The sequence below is a fragment of the Chrysemys picta genome, chromosome 1 (assembly GCF_011386835.1).
Source record: "Chrysemys picta bellii isolate R12L10 chromosome 1, ASM1138683v2, whole genome shotgun sequence".
Taxonomy (NCBI): Eukaryota; Metazoa; Chordata; order Testudines; family Emydidae; genus Chrysemys; species Chrysemys picta.
The window spans coordinates 350,523,973-350,546,025 of NC_088791.1; the positions used below are offsets into that span (position 1 = coordinate 350,523,973).

A 22,053-nucleotide genomic window follows, 5' to 3' on the forward strand; every position below is an offset into this window, starting at 1 on the left:
TTGAGGCCCAGAGATGGTGGGTGGGCCTAGCTACCAGTGGATCACAGAGATCTGTGCATAACTTTGGGGATCCCAGGATACTGGGTCCCCCTTTTCATTCAAGGGAAGGGAACCCCCCTCCTGGAATGATCTAAGAGAAATTTCCTTGTATGGAGCCCTGTGGAATCTCCCTTTACTTTTGGTACCCAGAGTGGAGAGCTCATTGGTTTGAGGATTGGCCTGCTAAACCCAGGGTTGTGAGTTCAGCTCTTGAGGGAGGACACTTAGGGATCTGGGGCAAAATCAATGCTTGGTCCTGCTAATGAAGGCAGGGGCTGGACTCAATGACCTTTCAGGGTCCCTTCCAGTTCTAGGAGATAGGATATCTCTATTAATTTAATGCAGAAAAGAGGCTGCTGAGAAAAATATGGTCCTATACTATTATTATTTTTATTTCTATCATTATTATTCTATTTTATTTTATTTCAGCAAGATCAAAGTGTGACAGCATCATCAATATTATTTGGTCCCCGTCTAAGGTAGACATGTGACTCATCAGAACCACACGAACATTGATGACAAGCCCAGATTCCAGGAACAGAGCCTGCCGCAGTGCTCGTGCTGCGGTCCACTTGGGTAGAATCAACACACATCCCCTGTTAATTGGCCTTCTGAAGTTTGCATTGGCTGGCACAGTGTTAAAGCTGGCGCACACAAAGCCAAGCAGCTGAGGTTCCCTGATGGCCAAGTGGCCCCAAGGGAATGTGCAGACATGCTTCATAAAGACACCTGCCTCCCTGTTTGAACAGATACCGCCTGCTGCCCTGCAACCTCTCCGATGACTCCTTGTCCTTTACAGTGAAGACGTGTGGTGTCAGCGGCTCCCCTTCTAGCAGGAATTGGGTACGTTGGCAGGTTTCACTATCTTTAAATTGCAAAGTGAAGGGGAAAGGCTGTGAGCTGTTAGAATTTGAAGATATGATAGCACAATGAACACAAAATCCACACCCACCGTTGAAAGAATGACAATTAAACCATACAGGATGTTGACTTTTATATCCGCGCAGGCCAGCTTCATGATATCAGGGTGAAAGCAAAATGAGTGGGAAAGCACATTGCTCCCACAGTAGGTTAGCCTCTTGAGCAGAAAGGGTATTGGGAAGAGGGAGATCACAGCTCTTGAAACAATTGCCAGCCCTATTTTTATGATGGTTGGCTTGGTCAAGATGGACGAATATCTCAGAGGGTTGGAGATAGCGATGAAACGATCGAAGGCCATGGCTAGGAGCACCAAGGATTCCTTCACTGACAGTATATGGATAAAATACATCTGGGTGAGACAGGCATTGAACTCAATTTTTCTGACCTTAAACCAAAAGATGCCCATCGTGGTAGGAAGGGTACACAAAGCCAAGCCCAGGTCCATCACGGCCAGCATGGAAAGGAAGTAGTACGTAGGCTTATGAAGACTTTGGGTCTTCTTGATGATGATCAGGATCAGGCAGTTCCCTGAAAGGCCGACAAGATAGAACATGCAGAAAGGGATGGAGATCCAGTGGTGATTGGCTTCCAGCCCCGGAAAGCCCGTCAGGAGGAAGGTGGAAGGCTGATAGAAGGAGGAATTGACAAGTGGCACGGTGTGCTGAAGCTGCTCCATCCCACCTCAGATGTCGCACAGCCTAGAGTTAAAAACAAAACAGCAACAAACTGCCCATGTCATTTGTCTGTACAGTGCATAAAACCCTATAACCACAACCGCCCATCTGATTACCTGCTCTGTGGTACATATGACCACATAACTACCAAAGCCCCCCATATGAGTAGAGGCTCTACTGAACCTACAGTCATGTAATGATACAAAATTGCATGTAATTACACTGCGCTACAGGGTATACAACCATTTAATAACCACCAAAGCCCCAGGTTTAGACACTGTCATGGATCACTGATGCCTCTTTATAGAATTCCTTAGGCACTAGGGAATCTCTACAGTGATTATCACCTAGACTGAGTTTATGTTGGTAAGCAGGTACAAATTGGTGTAGGTGACACCGAAGGCTCGGAAGAAGGTGAAAGTCAAGGTCTGATTCGCTGCTGTTACACCAATTTTGCAGTCACTCCAGTGTCAAAATGACATTGTAGAATGGAGATTTGAGCCCTCAGCCTCTGTGATAAATGAAGCGGCGGGGGGGGGGGGGGAGGGAGCTCCCTTTTACAGACACCCAGTCAGCCAGTTAGCTATAAAGTCCCTCTTGGTGGCTGCTTGCTTTATCTGTAAAGGGTTAAAAAGTCCCCCAGGTAAAGAAAAGGGAGTGGGCACCTGACCGAAAGAGCCAATGGGAAGGCTAGAACTTTTTAAAATGGAAAAAAAGCTTTCCCTTTGTCTCTGGGTTGTTCTCGCTTGGCTGAAGAGACAGGGGCAACAGCAATGTTGTGTAAAGTTTGAACCAGGTACGAAAAATTATCTTCCATACCTAGAAGGATTCACTGGGACAGGGGATGTTTAGACAGACGCGATCAGGTTTATTTCTTTATTGTGGCTTGTGGATTTCCTCTGTGCTAAGCTCAGGTATTTTTGTTTTCTTTTGTAACGGTAAGCTGGACCCCAGAGAGCCGTTCCTGGTGTTTAATCCCTTTTCAGTTGCTCTATAACATCTAGCAATAGCCTGATTTTCCAGATGTTTCCTTTCTTCTTCTTTTAATAAAATTTACCTTTTAAAAAAAAAACTGATTGGTTTTGTGTCTTAAAAGGTCTGAGCATATGTTTTTCAATTAGCTGGTGGCAACCACAGGGTTTCCCTTTTGTTTGTTTCCTTTCTCGGCTTCCCCGAGGGAAGGGTGGAAAAGCCAAGGGGCCTCAGGGAAAACTTTCATTTTTTTTTTTAGTTTTTTGAGGATTTGCAAGAGGCAGTTTTTCACTTGGGTGGTGGCAGCGTTTACCAAGCCAAGGTCAGAGAAAAGCTGTAACCTTGGGGGTTTAATACAAGCCTGGAGTGGCAGGTATTAATTTTAGAATCCTTGCGGGCCTCCACCTTCTGCCCTCGGAGTGACAGAGTGGGGAATCAGCCTCGACAGCCTCCTTCACCCTCAGTTCTGAATTTGTCCTCTCGCCAATCCACCAGACCAAGACAGCTGAGTTTCAGTTTGTGCAGCTACTGATCTACAGCCAATCCTCCTTCACTTCAGTATCCGATGCCCAGCGGAGAGGGGTAGAACCCGCAGAGTAAGGAAAACACCCGAGAGAAAGTTCTACTCAAAGAGCACCTGTGATTTTTGCGAACCATACTGTGAACCTCTCTTGCAGCACCTGTCTGAGGCTTGTATGGGGCTTTACAAACATTAGGGTGAAACTCAAAAACTTCACCAGGCACTGAAGTCTTGTTTGGAGGTGTCCAGTGAGGCATAGAGTTAGTGCTGGCCTGCTGGGGTGAACGCCAGCCATTAGTGCATTCAGCCTCAGGGGCAGAGATCGAGGCCAGCATTTTCAAAGGTGCTGAGCACTGCCAATACCTTCTGACGTTAATGGGAGCCACAGGTGCTCCACACCTCTGACAATCAGGCTGCTTAGTTTGACACAAGGCTTTTGTTAGTTAGCAATGAGCAGGCATCAGTCTCCAAAAGTGCTATCAGAATCTACCCAGCGGCATTGTATGACCGGGGATGTCTGATCTGGCGTGCTTCAGCACGTACGCTGACCTCTAACTGATGGGGTTAGGAAGGAAACTGTCCTTGGGAACAGATTACTCAGAGCCGCCCGCTGCAGGGCATCTTGCCCCTTCCTCGGAGGCACCTGGCACAGGATGCTACGTCATTTCATCTCTCTGGGCCTCTGTTTCCTTCCCTGTCCTTTGTCTGTCTGGTCTATTTAGATTGTAAGCTCTTCAGGGCAGACACTGTATAGTAATTAGTGCAGTGGTGCCTTGATCTCACTCGGAGCCTGTAGGACCTATGACAATACACACACAAATTAAAGTGTTTTCTTATTCTTGGTCTAAACTGAAATGAAAGGTTCTGTTAAGGAGCCTGGTTATCTTGGACCTAAATAATACTTAACTCTCGGTATAAAATGTAACAAATGTGACGAGATCATAGTTGAATGACGATAGTGCTGCAGGTGCAGAATGCTTCATTTAATAGAGCTCATTTCAGATTAACACGTGTCAACCTGTGGAACTCCCTGCCAGAGGATGTTATGAAGGCCAAGACTATAACAGGGTTCAGAAAGGAACTAGATAAATTCACGGAGGATGGGGCCAGCAATGGCTATTAGCCAGCATGGGCAGGGATGGTGTCTCTAGCCTCTGGTTGCCAGAAACTGGGAATGGGTGACAGGGATGGATCACTTGATGATGACCTGTTCTGTTCATTCCCTCTGGGGCACCTGGCATTGGCCACTGTCAGTAGACAGGATACTGGGCTGGATAGACCTTTGGTCTGACCCAGTATGGCTGTTCTTATGTGAATATTCAGTGACATGTGATTTCATTCCTAGCAAGATTTCATCCACCAGTCTCTAAACATGCATGTAAATATGATAATGAAATCAAAAGTTTGGCAGGGACATGAATTCTCCAGCTTGGGCCATACACCAATGTCTAACCAATGGGCACTGGGAAGAAACTGTCCTCTGGGCAGGTTAGTATTGTTAGCAGTGCTAGGTTACGCTGGCACCTACTCATCACCAATCAAGGACGAAGGCCCCATTGTACTAGGCGCTGTACAGACAAGTAACAAAGATGGCAGTCCTTGTTGATTGGCTGTAGCAGACTTGGTAGAGGGTTCTGCCCTTTACCTTTGCCATGTTCTTGGAAGCTCTGGTGTGATTTGTGTCTGTGGCTTTGGTGAGAAAGCTTTCCCCATGAGCTGTCTCTGCAAGGAATTCTGGGGCACTCCACACTTCTATGGGGCCCGCAGAAAACCATCTCCATCCGGGAGAGCTGGTCACTCGTTGCCTTCACCGCCTGTGTGATGAACTCGGACTGTTCTTACTGTGGTCTTTAAATGCTGACAGAGGAGTATGGCTAGGATAGTCTGCGTTGGGGGATGGGAGACTGGCCGATGGAGAATACCTGAGCATGTAACATGAGAACCAAGGAAGGGGTTAGAGGCCAGGTGACACCTTTGCCCAGGAAACTGAACAAAGGTGGTGGGAGGGGTCGCTGAAGAGAGAGTTTTCAGGAGCTGGCTGGTGAAAAGGCCGGGAGGCAGACAGGGCTCTGACCTCCCAAGGGGGCTGTGGGGCCCCGAGACCCCAAGATGGACCTAACTGAGGGGGAATCTGTTGTCTGTGCCTGCAAGACCTGTCTTGGACTGTGTTCCTGTCGTCTAAATAAACCTGCTTTACTGGCTGGCTGAGAGTCATGGTGAATCGCAGGAAGCCGGGGGTGCAGGGCCTTGTGTCCCCCCACACTCCGTGACAGCCTGCCAAGCTGAACATCACGTGAAAACAGACAGGATATGGCCATCGAATTAAGGAGCAGGGATGGTGAGAAACGTGACTGGAAACAGCCCCTTGAAACCCTGTGTGCCGTGACTGTAGAGGCCAAAATTAATGGTCTGTTACTTCCAAGTGGGGAGAGAGAGAACTGGAACCTATGAGGCTCAGACAGCAGCCGCAGCATTGTTAACTGAATTTCAATGGCCAAGCCTTTCCCTCGAGCTGCACCAGAGGTTCATTACATCTGTCTGATACCATGCCCCTCGGCCAGGCCAGAGTCACTAGCGATGAGGCACTAGCCGCAAGGCTGGGTTTCGGATCTGATCAGTGCCTAGTAAAGACGCATTTTATTTCTCAACCGAATCCCAGAGCTACATGGAACCCCCTGGTGCCATTTCAGAGACACTTTTCCCGACTTTAAAGGTCCACGCCCCCTCCATAAACTATACCCCCCTTGTTAGCCACACACTGAATTTAACACATCAAGGAACCATCAAGACGCTGCTAAACCAGTTTACTCACCGGGCTGACACAGCAGTGGGAGGTTACGGCCTGTCCTCACGTTACAAAGCGGCACAATCCAGTTCCAGACCGAATGAAGAACTCACATCCGTCTCTCAGGGTGGGGCGGAAGGTATATATAACACATCCCGAAAAGGAATCATAGAATCATAGAATATCAGAGTTGGAAGGGACCTCAAGAGGTCATCTAGTCCAACCCCCTGCTCAAAGCAGGACCAATTCCCAGCTAAATTATCCCAGCCAGGGCTTTGTCAAGCCGGGCCTTAAAAACCTCCAAGGAAGGAGACTCCACCACCTCCCTAGGTAACGCATTCCAGTGTTTCACCACCCTCCTAGTGAAATAGTTTTTCCTGATATCCAACCTGGACCTCCCCCACTGCAACTTGAGACCATTGCTCCTTGTTCTGTCATCTGCCACCACTGAGAACAGCCGAGCTCCATCCTCTTTGGAACCCCCCTTCAGGTAGTTGAAGGCTGCTATCAAATCCCCCCTCATTCTTCTCTTCTGCAGACTAAACAATCCCAGTTCTCTCAGCCTCTCCTCATAAGTCATGTGCTCCAGACCCCTAATCATTTTTGTTGCCCTCCGCTGGACTCTTTCCAATTTTTCCACATCCTTCTTGTAGTGTGGGGCCCAAAACTGGACACAGTACTCCAGATGAGCCGGCAGGGGTCACGTAGCCAATCCAGGGTCTCAGGGGAGCCTGAGCTTTCTGAGTGTAAACGCTGTGAAATGTGCAAGGGAAAATACCGTGGAAAGTAAATGATCTTTCCATTGATGAGGCTCTCTCAGTAGAGCTGTTTTCCCCCTGCTGGCTTATTGGGCAGCGCGTTGACAGTTAGCCCTGATTGATGCCTGACAAAGCAGTGGGCTGGGAAACAAATAACGTTTATTGTGAGATTGAAACTGTAATTAAAAGAGTAATAAACTGTAAGGAAAACACACACATCACAGGCTGCCAAGGCAATAAGGGAGTTGAAATGGTGCCAGCCCTCCCCACCGTGCTCCGGATTTATTTAAAAACCATAAAATACTTTGTAATGCACAATAAAAACCAGATAAAATATGACAGAGCCAGAAACAGAAGGTTTATTAGCTACTGACTCGTACAGTCCTGTGCAGTATCTGAGTTTCTCACGTTAATAAAGAGAGAAATGTTGGTCCCATGGTGCAAATAAACAAACCCTGCATTTCTGGCTCATTTCAATACGTGTTTCCCTAGACTCATTATAGTTCTGGAACATTCAGAGGGAATCTCTCAAATGGCTTAGACATAACCCGGACACATCATGTCAGATTTGCCACAGGGAGCCAACTTCTGCTCCGATCTGCATGGGTGTGATTCCCAATGAAGTCAATAGGCGTTGCACCCATGTAAATGAGAGCAGGATATGGCCCTCCGTGTTTCAATGGCACTCACTTCTGGTGCTCCCCCGCTAGTAACAGCCCCAGCCCAGGTAGTAGCTTCTGTCTGTTCCATGTCCTGCAACTCAAGTTCCACATGAGACATGCGTATCCTGGGTCAAGCATCCATCCCATCTGTGGGATTCTCTCGCAGGTGTCCCCCGGGCCCCAGCTGTCTCCATGGTTCAGTTCATAGCCTTGCTGTTGGAGCCCAGATTAACATGTGTCAACCTGTGGAACTCCTTGCCAGAGGACGTTGTGAAGGCCAAGACTATAACAGGGTTCAAAAAGGAACTAGATAAATTCACAGAGGATGGGGCCAGTAATGGCAGGCTTCTGACAGCTCTTTCTTTTTGGGTTCTTTCCCCTCCTTTTAACCTGTGTGTCAAGCAAGTACTCCCCATTTCTCCATAAGCTTTTAGCTTCTGCACAGGGGATGCACATAATCTGTGATGAGCACGAAGGACTCAATTGTGTGTATACATGTACATGCCTCTACCTAACGATTAAAGCTGCAGGGTCAAGAATACAAGGCAGGAAGTGCCAGAATGAACCTTGCCCTCAGACCTTAATCCCATCCCGGCTCTCATATTATTATGATTTTATTGCAGCAGGAAGAGGCTATTTTATCTCATAGAGCTGGAAGGGACCCTGAAAGGTCATCAAGTCCAGCCCCCTGCCTTCACTAGCAGGACCAAGTACTGATTTTTGCCCCAGATCCCTAAGTGGCCCTCTGAAGGATTGAACTCACAACCCTGGGTTTAGCAGGCCAATGCTCAAACCACTGAGCTATCCCTCCCCTGAAGAGGGCAAGAGGCACAGGAGGATGGCGAGACTGGCTTCCAGTCATGGTCGATAGCCTCCTGCTGAGTCCGAAAACATCTGCCCTCATTGAAATAGAACTTGGGGTTCAAGGATTGGCCTTATTAGCCACCTGAGGACCCATAACTCCCATGGAAGATGATCATACTCGGGAACGAGTGATTGCCTATCATTGCGGCAGGACCTAGAGGGACCCACTGAGTTTGGGGCCCCACTGTGCAGAGTGCTGCATGCACATGTGGAGCTCAGTGTCTAGGCAGACAAAGGAGATGTTTGGGAGAGAAAATAGAAACACAGGGCGGGGGCATGACTTGCCCACAGTCACCGAGCAGCGGAGCCAGGACAGAACCCAGGTGTCCTGAGCCCCAGTCCTGTGCCCACGGGGTGTCTACCACCACACTGGCTCACACCAGGACAAATCAGGAATAACTCTACGGACAGGAGTGGGGTTACACAGTGTAAAATCAATGATCAGGGAGAGGAGAATCAGACCCTGTTTTTATAAGGGTATGTCTACCCTGCCCATAGCACCATGGTGCCCAGCCCTGGTCTGCAGACTTAGGCCTGTGCTAGCACTAGACAAATAGCCATGTAGACACACACACACACACACACACACACACACACACACTATGAGCTCATTGCTGTGACATTCGAACAATTTACTCCCACACAATTATTCTTCCTGTGATTTTGCTTAATCCCATTTCCCAGGACTGGGTGTGCTGCAAAGAGGGACACCAGAAACTGGGGAATCCATTGGTCTGCTTTCCCAGTGAGACAAAAGCCACTTTCCCATACCCTGGAGGGAGGCAGCCCTGCTTGGCAAACACGCTGAAGTTAAGTGCATTTCCGGCAATGTTTATTCCATGTTCCTTGTCCCTAATCCTATTCATATTTATAATGCAGTGCAGGGATTAGCTAGTGAACTTTGATATGGGGGTGAAGAGGGACCATGTGGAACAGGGGGCGCTGGGGGATCCTCCCAGGGGAAAATGTTTTGACGATACCTGTGCGATCGGGCGCATCCACAACATTCAAGAAGGCACCCTTGGGAAGTCGGTAGATGAGCTCCAGGGATAAAACAAGGACCTAGCAACATCTGAGGAATGGTGACACCATCTAAAGCCGGTGTGGAAATTCCCCCTCAAATGGTGCATAGGCCGTGCATGGCTGGGCCACTGTGAATTTCACCCCATTTCTTTACCGTGATGCTCTGAGCAGTGCTCAGGGGGCAGGGCTCCTCTGGGATTGAGCACCTAGACCCAGAGAAGGATCTGCCACATGCTCCTGAATCAAAAGGCAAGAAACACAGGACCAGACCAAAGCTTACTGGTAGGTCTTGGCAGAGACCAGCAGAAGCTCCTGGGACCATCCCAAGCCCCGCTTTCTGAACCTTTTCCAAGTCTAATGGACCTTTTTTGAGATGATGCGACCACATCTGCACGCAGCTGTGACAATGCGGTTCTGGCGGAACCCAACTGAGAGTGCCAACTCAGGACAAATTGCTCAAATAGGGCAGTTACAGCCCAAGGCTGGGGTTTTTTCCACCTCTAAGGCAAACCAAACCAGCCAGACTAGGAGAACTTCGGTCTCATCCCCTGGCTAACCGCAAGTCTCACAAGCAATCTCCTTAGACACTCCAGTTTCCCAATATTACCACCAGTGCCACTCGTTATGGGGACAAATGGTTATGAAAACCAATACCCCAGTAAAAGAAAAAGGTTCTCCTGACCCCAAAGGACCAAGCCCCAGACCCAGGTCAATATACAAATCGGATCTTCCCCACAAATCACGCTGTTGCCAATCCTTCAGAATCTAAAATCTAAAGGTTTATTCATAAAAGGAAAAAGATAGAGATGAGAGTTAGAATTGGTTAAATGGAATCAATTACATACAGTAATGGCACAGTTCTTGGTTCAGGCTTGCAGCAGCGATGGAATAAACTGCAGGTTCAAATCAAGTCTCTGGAATACATCCCCCGCTGGGATGGGTCCTCAGTCCTTTGTTCAAAGCTTCAGCTTGTAGCAAAGTTCCTCCAGAGGTAAGAAGCAGGATTGAAGACAAGATGGAGATCAGGCATCAGCCTTATATAGTCTTTTCCAGGTGTAAGAACACCCCTTTGTTCTTAAATTACAGCAACATGGAGTCTGGAGTCACATGGGCCAGTCCCTGCATACTTTGCTGAGGTACAAGGCGTTCTCTCAATGGGTCCATTGTATAGCTGATGGTCCTTAATGGGCCATCAAGCAGGCTAGGCAGAGCTAATCTCAGCTTGTCTGGGATGTCACCCAGAAGCATAGCATAAGTTTGCCATACAGACAGTATAGAGCCAATATTCATAACTTCGACTACAAAACTGATACACACATATAGACAGCATAATCATAACCAGTAAACCATAACCTTGTCCTAGACACCCCATTTGACCCCCTTTACACAAGATTTGGGTGCCACTACAGGACTTTGGTTGCAACAATGATCTATATGGTCCCAGTTTATGTCAATAACGTCACACCCCCAACGCAAAATTGATGCAGGAAGGGATGACACAAACATCACTGACTGCATCCCAAGAGCTCCCCATCCTGGGTTCTGTCTTACTACAGCTAGTATTGGGTTAGAAGCCATACCAGTGTATAACAGAAATGGTTTATCAAAATCATGTTTAACCACATGATTGAACCTCTTTACAACCTCAAGGTAAAACTTAGTTAGAACAATAGTGGATTGGATCTGCTCTGGCAGCATGGTTCCTGTATGTGTTATGTGATCTTGCCAAGAGCTAAAGAAAACAGCTACTTTATCCATACCAGCTCGGGCGAATGTTTGGAACCCCATTAACATCGAATAAATGCAGATATTAATGTTCTTCATAGTACAGGAATCTTGGCATTTAGCCATGAAAGCAATATGGTAGTGTGCCTCAGTCTTCCTTTTCATACAGCACATTAGGTCTGGAATGTCTTTTCCCCTGTGAAAAGTTCCCATATTGTTTATAGGCATTACCTGTGAAACCCCAGTGTAACAAGGCCTTTTAACATAATGTGTGTTCTCATGTATTCCTTTTAACATGTCCAAGGGATTCTCCAAAAGATTAGACACATTGTACATTTTTACAGTTTGTGGCAATAGCAACACATTCATTACAAAATTAAGCAATAACAACAAGTTCATTGCAAGTGTCCATCTGCAATCATGGTTGTCATGCCACACCTTTGGTTCAATACCATTGGAGTTTGGGCATTTTAAGGTTAACCTGTGGCTTCCCTTTGCCAAATTCAGTTTTCTCTTTCCTCCTTGTCCTGCAGAATCAAACCCTGATTTCTCTTGCTTAACAGAATTCACTGGCTGATGGGGTGGGCCCTCTGTGCTAACAGCTATTAGCAAGTCCTCCCTTTCCCAGCCAGGCAAGTAATTTGCACTACCCCAGACCAGAGCCAGTCCACCAGTTTTCCTATCCTTAACTGCTATAATTTCCAAGGCTGGACTCTGCCTTAAAGAGATACCACACAAATCCAAAGAGTCTGCGGGTGAGAGTTTGCTTGCTCTCCCCCGCATCCTCAAGCATTCAGCCATAAAACTGCTGTGCTCTGACACATCAGTAACCAAATCTGTCCTCAAACCCTGAAGCGCAAACTGCTCGTTTAAAGAATTAGAAAGGAGACATTTCTGTTCCAACACCATTGTCTCCCCAACAAGTTGGCCCCACACAGCCACTTGGTTATAGGGCTGCCTCAATTCCTTAACAACTTTTACTTCCTCTGAGACCTTCTCAAAGCTACCCACACTGGATCTTTTAAAAGGAAAGTCAGTGGATCCATTCACAACAGACAATTTCTGGCTGCTAGGAACTGAAACTTCCTTGATTAAATCACTCTCACACCCTTCAGTTGCAGGGAACTGCTTGCACCGAGTACCATGAGGATTCCTTTCTCCAGGAGCTTTTCTAAGCAGCAAATCACCCCTCACAGAAATTCTGCCCTTACCCTCTTCACCTAGGGCCTGCTCTAAAGGAACACTTTCCTGAGCAACAACAGACTCTGTCTGGGTTTTACTTGCATTCAGGATCACCTTTGGCCCATCAGGCAGATCTCTACACAATCCCCTTTCAGGCACACCCATAGACTTTTTAGATAAAAGGTTAGAAATACTTCCCTTCTCTTTGCCACACACAAGCTTAGGAATTTTTTCCTTTTTGCTACAAGTTGTTAAACTGTCCGTAGGTACCACAACCAAATTACCTTTCTGCTCTCCTTGTGCCCTGGCTAGGGTATCACCCTGATCAGACAGAGTTGTTACACCCTTCTCCAACCACACATGAGCAACAGGCAAAATACAAGCACCAGAATTTTCTGGTCTCTGGGACTTTGCTAAGACACTAACTGGATGCAACCTAGTTACGGGGCCATTCTCCCCAGCAGATGCAAACTTAGGACCATTCCCTTCCTGGGCTTTAGTTGAATCCAGAACCAACTCCGAGACAGCTAAATTACTCTCAACCATCACAGGCCGAAAGGCCCCTTCTGTCTGCTCCACAGACAAAAAAGAGTTGGAGACGCATTTTTCTTTACCAGACATACAGTTTGGGATTTCATTTCCCTTGTCCCAGCAAACCGGGCTGTTCACAGACAACTGCTTGGAGACTGGGGTAGCTTCCTCCATAGGCAAGTCAATACCCCTGACAGACACAGGCACATTTCCTTCACTGTCGCTATTCTTCGCACAGGAAACAGATAAGGTATAGGGACACTCATCTTCCACTCTCCTTGCCTTCCCAAACTGCTGACTAGATAAAGCCATCAGTTCACAAGACTGCCTAGACTCATCCAAAATCTCCTTGTTCTCCTCTCCCTTCGCTTGATCTAATTCCAGATTTACTTCTGAGACATTAGATAGACATTCAGAAACTTCATTTACAGCCAAACAGCTACTTTCCAAGGACAAACTTTTGGAGAAACCCTCCATAGGCACAACCTTAGGATCAATCCTCTCTTGTGCCTGGTTTGTATTAACTTGACTGACCATAGCTTTAATATCATTTCCAATCATAATATCCTTAGGGATTATGTCTTTTACTCCCACAACCATGGTGCCCTCCAATCCCTTCCATTTCAGGTGGACTTTAGCCAAAGGCACCCTGACAAAATACTTAGATAAGGCTACAACTGTTACATCTTCACCTGGCAAATAATCTCCCTTCCTGACCAGACTTGCTTTAACCAGAGTAATATCTGCTGCGGTGTCCCTCCATGCCATACACCTTTCTCCATTCACTTCTGCACTGCTAATAAACTCTGCGTTATTTCCCCCATATTTAGCTTTAATGTGAGTTTTAAGGTCAAATTCTTCAGAGACCACAGAAACAGCATTTGCACACAGGGCACCAATGCTGGGCTCTGTGTGGCTTTCCTGTGAGTTTACAACAACAGGGTTAGCATTTGCCGTGGCATTTGGGGTTGCTGGTTTTGGGCTGCCCTTCAGTGTCGGGCAGTCTGATCTCATGTGGCCCAGGATACCACAGTGATAGCATGTAACCTGTTCCGTCCTGGGATGTGAGTTCCTACCCTCCAGGCCCCCTTGAACTCCTTTAGAAGAGTCAGGTTTATTTTTAAATCCTTCCCTCCTCTTGAACTGGGGGGAATGGTGATTACTTTTCCCCGGGGTTTTACACCCTTCTCGAGCCCTGTTTTGGGTATGGGCATCCGCAATCTCTGCTGCCCGTAGGACTGACTCAGGGTCCCTGTCACACACAGCTGCTCTCACATTGTCAGGCACAATGTCTAAGAACTGTTCCAAAGTTATCAAATCCAGCAGTTTTTCAAAACTCCCATGCGCCTTAGCTCCCACAACCCACTTTTTAACAAAACCCATCAGCTTATGAGCACATTCTACAAAAGTACAATCCTTAGACATTTTAAACTCTCTAAACTTAACTCTGTAAGATTCAGGAGTAACCTTGAACCGCCTTAACACAGAATCCTTAAACAGCTCATAATCTAAGGCTTCTTGTTGCCCCAAGTCATTGAATACCTCCCTGGCCTTTCCAGTCAGTCTGGTCAGCAGGACAGGCATTCGCTGACCCTCGGGGATCTGGTACAGATTGCAGAGGCGTTCAAAGGTAGACAAAAACTCCTCTATATCCTCAGTATCGTTGTAAATGGGACACATCCTTTCCCAGTTTTTCTCATGGCGGGGGGGAAGTGGAGCACCAGGTGGGGATGACTTTCTCCGCTCTTCCAGTACTTGGAGCTGAAGTCTGGCCGTCTCCTGTTCCATCCTGTGAGTCTCCTGCTCAGCAGCGAGCAGCTCTAGACGTCCCTTACGAGCTCTCTCATCAGCCTCCTTCTCTAATTCTGCTATTTTTTGCTTCTCCAGCAACTGAAGATCCGCTAGCTTCTGTTCATGCTCAAATTGCAGTTTACTTGTCACCCTTTGCATCCTAATTTTTTCTGCATCTTCTGCAGCCTCAGGTAAGGGCTGTGCTCTTGCCCCCTGATCACTGGCTATTAACAGATTTCTCAGTTCTTCCTTTGTAGCTTTCTTTCTAAAGCTTATCCTCTTTTCTGAACACAAATTTTCCAGGGCTTTTTTGCCAAGTCCCTCATATGCTCTTTGCTCAGCCATTGCAGCAGCTCTTTAACCAACAAAACTCTCAATCCCAAAATTCAAATTTGGATAGCGTGGGGTTCTGACCCAAAGCTTAATTGACCTGGTTCTGTGGATCCAAGCACGACTACGCCACTGTGACAATGCGGTTCTGGCGGAACCCAACTGAGAGTGCCAACTCAGGACAAATTGCTCAAATAGGGCAGTTACAGCCCAAGGCTGGGGTTTTTTCCACCTCTAAGGCAAACCAAACCAGCCAGACTAGGAGAACTTCGGTCTCATCCCCTGGCTAACCGCAAGTCTCACAAGCAATCTCCTTAGACACTCCAGTTTCCCAATATTACCACCAGTGCCACTCGTTATGGGGACAAATGGTTATGAAAACCAATACCCCAGTAAAAGAAAAAGGTTCTCCTGATCCCAAAGGACCAAGCCCCAGACCCAGGTCAATATACAAATCGGATCTTCCCCACAAATCACGCTGTTGCCAATCCTTCAGAATCTAAAATCTAAAGGTTTATTCATAAAAGGAAAAAGATAGAGATGAGAGTTAGAATTGGTTAAATGGAATCAATTACATACAGTAATGGCAAAGTTCTTGGTTCAGGCTTGCAGCAGCGATGGAATAAACTGCAGGTTCAAATCAAGTCTCTGGAATACATCCCCAGCTGGGATGGGTCATTCAGTCCTTTGTTCAGAGCTTCAGCTTGTAGCAAAGTTCCTCCAGAGGTAAGAAGCAGGATTGAAGACAAGATGGAGATCAGGCATCAGCCTTATATAGTCTTTTCCAGGTGTAAGAACACCCCTTTGTTCTTAAATTACAGCAACATGGAGTCTGGAGTCACATGGGCCAGTCCCTGCATACTTTGCTGAGGTACAAGGCGTATCTGCCTTCTCTCAATGGGTCCATTGTATAGCTGATGGTCCTTAATGGGCCATCAAGCAGGCTAGGCAGAGCTAATCTCAGCTTGTCTGGGATGTCACCCAGAAGCATAGCATAAGTTTGCCATACAGACAGTATAGAGCCAATATTCATAACTTCGACTACAAAACTGATACACACATATAGACAGCATAATCATAACCAGTAAACCATAACCTTGTCCTAGACACCCCATTTGACCCCCTTTATACAAGATTTGGGTGCCACTACAGGACTTTGGTTGCAACAATGATCTATATGGTCCCAGTTTATGTCAATAACGTCACAGCAGCATTCAGGGTGTGGGCGTACCATGGATTTATACAGAGGCAATATGATATTTTCTGTTTTACTATCTATCCCCTTCTTAATGATTCCCAGCACTCTGTTTGCTTTTTCGACTGCCGCTGCACATTGAGTGGATGTTTGGTCTGACCCAGTATGGCCATTCTTATGTTCTTATGTTTTCAGAGAACTATCCATAATGGCTCCAAAATCGCTTTCTAATTTAGACCCCAACATTTTATATGTATAGTTGAGATTATGTTTTCCAATGTGCATCACTTTGCTTTTATCAACACTGAATTTCATCTGCCATTTTGTTGCTCAGTCACCCAGTTTTGAAAGGTCTCTTTGTAGCTCTTCGCAGTCTGCTTTGGACTTAACTATCTTGAGTAGTTTTGTATCATCTCCAAATTTTGCCACCTCACTGTTTGCCCCTTTTCCAGCTAATTTATGACTATGTTGAACAACACTGGTCCCAGTACAGACCTCTGGGGAATCCTGCTATTTACCTCTCTCCATTCTGAAAACTGACCATTTATTCCTACCCTTGCTGTGTGTGTGACAAGAACCGGGGACGTGGGAGGGGGAAGGGACAGCCCTCTAAGAGGGGGATGGAACCTGAGTCCCCCCCCAGCCTGGGGGAGGGCTCTGCCGGCTGGGCTAGCAGTCATAGGGGTGTCACTGCCTCCTCCAGCTCTGCCTTTTCCACGACTGACTCAGCCCCCCGAAGCTGCCCTGCTCCAGGCTAGGGGGCCTGTTTGTGGCTTGCTAGCTGAGTGAGGGGCCACCATGGGATGGGGGGGGGTTAGCACCCACCCCTCTGGTCAGCATCTCCCCATGGCTGGTGTACGTGGCTCCCCGCCAGGTGTGTTGGCTTTGTGGGTCCCCTTTCCCAGCGCCCATCTCTCCCAGTCACTGTGCAGGGAGCCCAGGCGCCGAGCTCCGCTTCGTGGAGCCCAGGGATCGAGGGGACTGACAGCGCCATGTTGCATCGCTCTACCCCAGAGGCTTTGTGTGTCCAGCTGCAGGGACTTGCTCAGGATCGCGGAGGATGGACCTGTCTGAAGCAGGAATTGAACCCAGGATTCTTGAGTGTCAGGCCTGTGCCTCGCCACTTGGTCCCCCACGCTTGCTTCCTTCCTAAGGGGGCTCCTATCTTATAAGCCTTGTTCCCATCTGTTAACAATACCCCTGAGGCCATCTCCCAATCACACCCAGCTCCTCTGCACACCCACGGCCGGCCGGGCAGCCGCCCCGCACCCACCCGTCCCGTCTTGTCCCAGGTTAGCCCCACTCCTGCGAGGCGCTGCATGTAGGGACACAGCTGTGCCCATAGGGAGCTCACCACAGGATCGGGGCCTAAGCCTGAGAGCTCTCTGGGGGAGGGGATGGCTTGTAGGCCACGTCTGCCCAGCACAGGGCCCCCTGCTCCGGGATGGGGCAGACGGGCCTGAATGCAGTTCGAAGGATGCTAATTATAGTGCAGCTTCTGCTCGTTATCATTAGTTATCTCACAGCAGCACCCAGAGGCTGCAGCTGAGATCAGAGCCCCCTTGTGCCGGGCGCTGCACAGACACAGCGCGAGAGACAGACCCTGCCCCAGCTGGGATCAGAGCCCTGTTGTGCTGGGTGCTGTACAGACACAGTGCGAGAGACAGGCCCTGCCCCAGCTGGGATCAGAGCCCCGTTGTGCCGGGCGCTGCACAGACACAGCGCGAGAGACAGACCCTGCCCCAGCTGGGATCAGAGCCCTGTTGTGCCAGGCGCTGCACAGACACAGCGCGAGAGACAGACCCTGCCCCGGCTGGGATCAGAGCCCTGTTGTGCCAGGCGCTGCACAGATAGGGTTGCCAATGTTCTACTTGCACAAAACACCCTTGCCCTGCCCCTTCTCCGAGGCCCTGCCCCCTCTCACTCCATCCCGCCTCCCTCCGTCGTTCTAGGGTGACCAGATGTCCCGATTTTATCGGGACCGTCCCGATATTTCCTTGTTTGTCCCGCGTCCCGACCGACGTGCGGTCGGGACAACCGGACAAACAAGGAAATGCCCCGAGCCTCTTCCCCGGAAGTGCTCGCGCCCACCCCCCCTGCCCCGACTCCGCCCCCTCCTCCCCCGATTGGCTCCCTCCCCGAATCCCCGCCTCTTCCCCGGGCTCACCATTCCCCCTCCCTCCGCAAGTGCTGGAGGGAGGCCCGGGAGACGCAGGGGAAGCGCGGGGCCGGGGTGAGTAACAGTCCGGCCTGGCCCAGTGCAGGCAGGACTCAGTTGGGTGGTTGGGAGAGGAGGGGGGCGACCCGCGGGGCCAGGCGACGGGGGCAGGAAGCGGCCATGGCGCTCGGCGGCTCTGGCGCCCCCGAACCCCCCGAGCCGGGGCCTGCAGCAGCGCGTACGCTGGGCCCAGCCCCTGGCTAGGCACGTCTGGGCTGCCCAGCTGGTGCTATCGCGCGGTGGCCCCGGGGTGGAGGCATCGGCCGCCCAGCCCCGTTCGTTCCCCTGCGGGACGGGGGGGCTGGGGCCTGCTGCCCCCACTCCGGGGCCGCCGCGGGATAGCACCGGCTGGGCAGCAGCCCAGACGCTGGCCAGGGGCTGGGGGCAGCGTGCGCGCTGCTGGGTCCCTGCAGCAGGCCCCGGCTCGGGGGGTTCGGGGGCGCCAGAGCCGCAGCCGCGGAGCGCCATGGCCGCTTCCTCCCCCGCGGCAGTGGGAGCTGCAGCAGCGGCTGCTCCCGAGTCCCGCTGCCCGGGGGGACAACAACAGCCGCCGCCTGGCCCCGCGGGCCGCCCCCCTCCTCTCCCTACCACCCGACTGAGTCCTGCCTGCTCGGGGCCAGGCCGGACTCTCACTACCCCGGCCCCGCGCTTCCCCTGAGTCTCCCGGGCCTCCCTCCAGCACTTGCGGAGGAAGGTTTTTTTTTTTTTTTTTTTTTTGGCCCCGCCCCCCGCCACGCCCCCCCACGTCACCCCCCCCCCCCCCCCCGCGTCCCGATATTTGTCTTTGGTGATCTGGTCACCCTACGTCGTTCACTCTCCCCACCCTCACTCACACACTCATTTTCACTGGGCTGGCTCTGGAGGTTGGCGTGCAGGAGGGGGTGAGGGCTCTGGTAGGGAGTGCCGGCTCTGGGGTGGGGCCAGAAATGAGGAGTTCAGGGTGAGGCAGTGGGTTGGAGTGCAGGGGGGTGAGGACTTCAGCTGGGGGTGCAGGCTCTGGGGTGAGTCTGGGCCTGATGGGTTTGTGGTGCAGGACGGGGCTCCAGGTTGGGGCTGAGGGGTTTGGGGGGTGGAAGGGGATCAAGGTTGGGGCACAGGAGGGGGTTAGGGTGCAGGATCCTGGCAGTACTTACTTCAGATAGTTCCCGAAAGTAGAACTTTCGACTCCTCCGACTCCTACGCAGAGGCACGGCCAGAGGGCTCTGCGCGCTGCCCTGTCTGCAGACACTGCCCCGCAGCTCCTATTGGCCAGGAACCGCGGCCAATGGGAGCTGTGAAGCTGGCGCTGGGGGTGGGGGCAGCATGCGGAGCCTCCTGGCTGCCCCTATGCGTAGGAACTGGAAGGGAGACATACCGCTACTTCTGGGCGCCGTGCGAAGCCACGGCAGGCAGGGAACCGCTGAGCCGCCAAGTGGACTTTTAACGGCCCGGTCAACATTGCGGACCGGAGCCTCCAGTGTCCCTGTCAAAAACTGGACACCTGGCAACAGTAGTGCCAGCCACTAGACCCTGCCTTCCCCCCTACTGCTGTGTCGGGCCCCAGATCACTCCTGCGGATTGCACACAAAATAGAGGTTTATTAGCAAACCAATCCTAACTCTCGTCCAAGGCCCGGAGGCGGCTCTCCTCTTCGGAGGCGGCGCTGTTGAGTGATGGGGACAGCTTCCTCCGCCGGACCTGCATCCTCTCCCGCAGGGCACACAGGTTCTCTCCACGCAGCGCTGGCGTTCTGCCGTGTACCTGGCGAAGGTGGGCGTGAGCATGACGCTGATGGAACCAGCACACGTGGCCTGCGCTCTTGCCAGGACGTGACCCTGGCTGCGGAAGCTCAGTTTCCACCCCGGCCCGGTGTCCACGGCGCTCCAGGTTAGACGCTCCGACTGTCCCGGATGTGTCCTCGGTGGCATTTCCTCTGTTGAGTGACGGGGACAGCTTCACGCTCTTGGGGGACGGGGTGAGTTTCCGAGGGGGTGGCGGGGCGCCGCGCGGTGCAGCCACCGACCTGTCGACCTGTCCTCTCTCCCGCACTGATGCCCTGGAAGTGACACGTTCGAGGAAGCCCAGTATGATTCCCCTGAAGGTGGGGCCCTTCCCCTTGCAAGGGATGGACAGTGACTCGGCCCCTCTCCCTGGAGGAGCACGGGGTGGCTGTTCAGCCCTGGGCGGTGCCTCAGTCAGCACCAGGGCCTCTGTCTGCCTCACGTTTGTTCCAGCTGTCAGGAATCCCGGCTCTCCTGTGCCCGCGGGGCGGGCTCTTTCTCCCAGGGCTTCCTGACGGGGCCCTCCCAGCTGGCTTTTCCGGCTCCTCCTGCGCTGCAGCCGGATGTTCATTTTCCGCCGGCGTTCCTGGGCAGCGGCTCTCAGCCGCTCAGCTGCCATGTCGGCATAGACGGCCTGGGAGTGTATGACGCAGGGCGGCAGGATGAAGGAGCCCAGGGCCTTCTGCGCCAGGTGGATGTCCAGCCGGTGTGCCGCGGCCCGCGGAGAAGCAAGCTGCTCCCGTGCCAGCGAGGGCCCCTCGGGCGCTGGGCGAGAGGCTGCGCGAGCGCTTTCTCCAGCAGACCAGTCGGAGGCCCTGGACTCGCTGCCCTCCAGAGACGACGGAGAGGAGGCAGGTGGTTCATCTTTCGCCACGCTGGGAGCGCCCTGCCCCTGCCATCCAGGCTCAGCATGCAGAGGGTTTGGATCTGCCGCGTCTCCTAGGAGAGTTGCTGACCCCCTTACACGGATACGCTGTGTCTGCCACACCGGAGAGCTGGCCCCCGGAGAGCGGGCGCCGTCCCCCCCCTCTAGCTTGCAGCACGGGCAGTCCAAGCATGTGCAATGGTCCATTTCCAGGTGGCCCACGATTTCCAGAGACAGAGGCTGCTTCCCTCCTGGGCCATGGCGGCTGCGGCTCCGGGCCATTCTCCTGAAGCTGGATTCCAGCTCCCGTGAGATCCTCTTCTCACTCCAAACGGCTGACTCCACGGACGAGCTCTGGGATCGCCTGCCGGTCCCCGCCAGCCGTGGAGCTCCTTCACCATTGTGGGTCCTCCAGTGCCCGGGACTCTCCTCAGAGCTCTGCTCTCTTTGCTGTGGGTGAGGCTCATGGGTCGCTGGGCGAAAGGCCAGTCCCTGGGACTCCTGGGCCCGGTGGGAAATTCCCAGCCCCTTCTTCCCAGGAAAGTCCAGGGTGGATTTCAGCTCTGTCTTGTCCTCCGGGAAGTGACGTGAGGAGCCGGGGGACCCTTCCCCATCACTCGTCTGGGAGGTCTCCTGGCTTCTCCTGCTGCTGCTCCCCAGGACGTGTTGGGACACTGCCTCGGGGCAGCTGGCTTTGCCCTCCTTTACCCCCATTTCATGCCAGTGCTGGGACCGGTGGGTGAGGGGCTCCCCGGGGCCTGGCTGGAGCTCTCCCGATTGCCCCATGGAGAGGGCTGTAGGACCTTGGCGGGGTGTATGGCAGACATTGAGCGGGGGCTGGGTTTGGCCTCTGGGCTCTGCTCCTGGTGGGGCAGGTGGCAGGAACAGCCGCAAGGACTCCTGGATCCTCCGGGGAAGCCCCCACCTCCGCTGCAGCGTCATCTTCCGGAGGTGGCGCTCCAGGCGGCCTCTCGTGTCCCCGTCCATGAGCGAAGGCTGCTGCCCCAGGACGAGGATGTGCAGCTCGGCGCGCTGGCGGGCTGCGGTCGGCCCCGGCAGTGGGGGCTCTGGCACAAAGGCTCTGAGCGACCGCTGGATGAGTGCGGGGAAGCCCCATTCGTGCTGCAGCCCTTTTTTCCTAACGTGCAGCTCCAGGGCCTCTCTGGCCTCCGGGCCCAGGAACAGAGCCTCCCGCGCCCGGAACTCGACTTCAGCCTCACGGGGTGGAACCGGCGCAC

The 22,053-nt window shown here is 51.6% G+C and overlaps 1 protein-coding gene across 1 annotated transcript; it reads right to left on the reverse strand.

Annotated features, from left to right (window-relative positions):
- Nucleotides 1–784: 784 nt before the first annotated feature.
- LOC135984278 (olfactory receptor 51G2-like) lies at nucleotides 785–6,082 on the reverse strand. The gene is made up of 2 exons (XM_065599122.1): nucleotides 5,939–6,082; nucleotides 785–1,658 (listed from the first exon to the last, which is right to left on the reverse strand). The coding sequence occupies exon 2, from the start codon at nucleotides 1,634–1,636 to the stop codon at nucleotides 869–871; it is 768 nt and encodes a 255-aa protein (XP_065455194.1). The 5' UTR covers nucleotides 1,637–1,658; nucleotides 5,939–6,082; the 3' UTR covers nucleotides 785–868.
- Between the last annotated feature and the right edge of the window lie 15,971 nt (nucleotides 6,083–22,053).

What these genes read in the sequence shown, in the direction of transcription:
- LOC135984278 (XM_065599122.1), bottom strand. Translation starts at nt 1,636, where the DNA reads ATGGAGCAGCTTCAGCACACCGTGCCACTTGTCAATTCCTCCTTCTAT.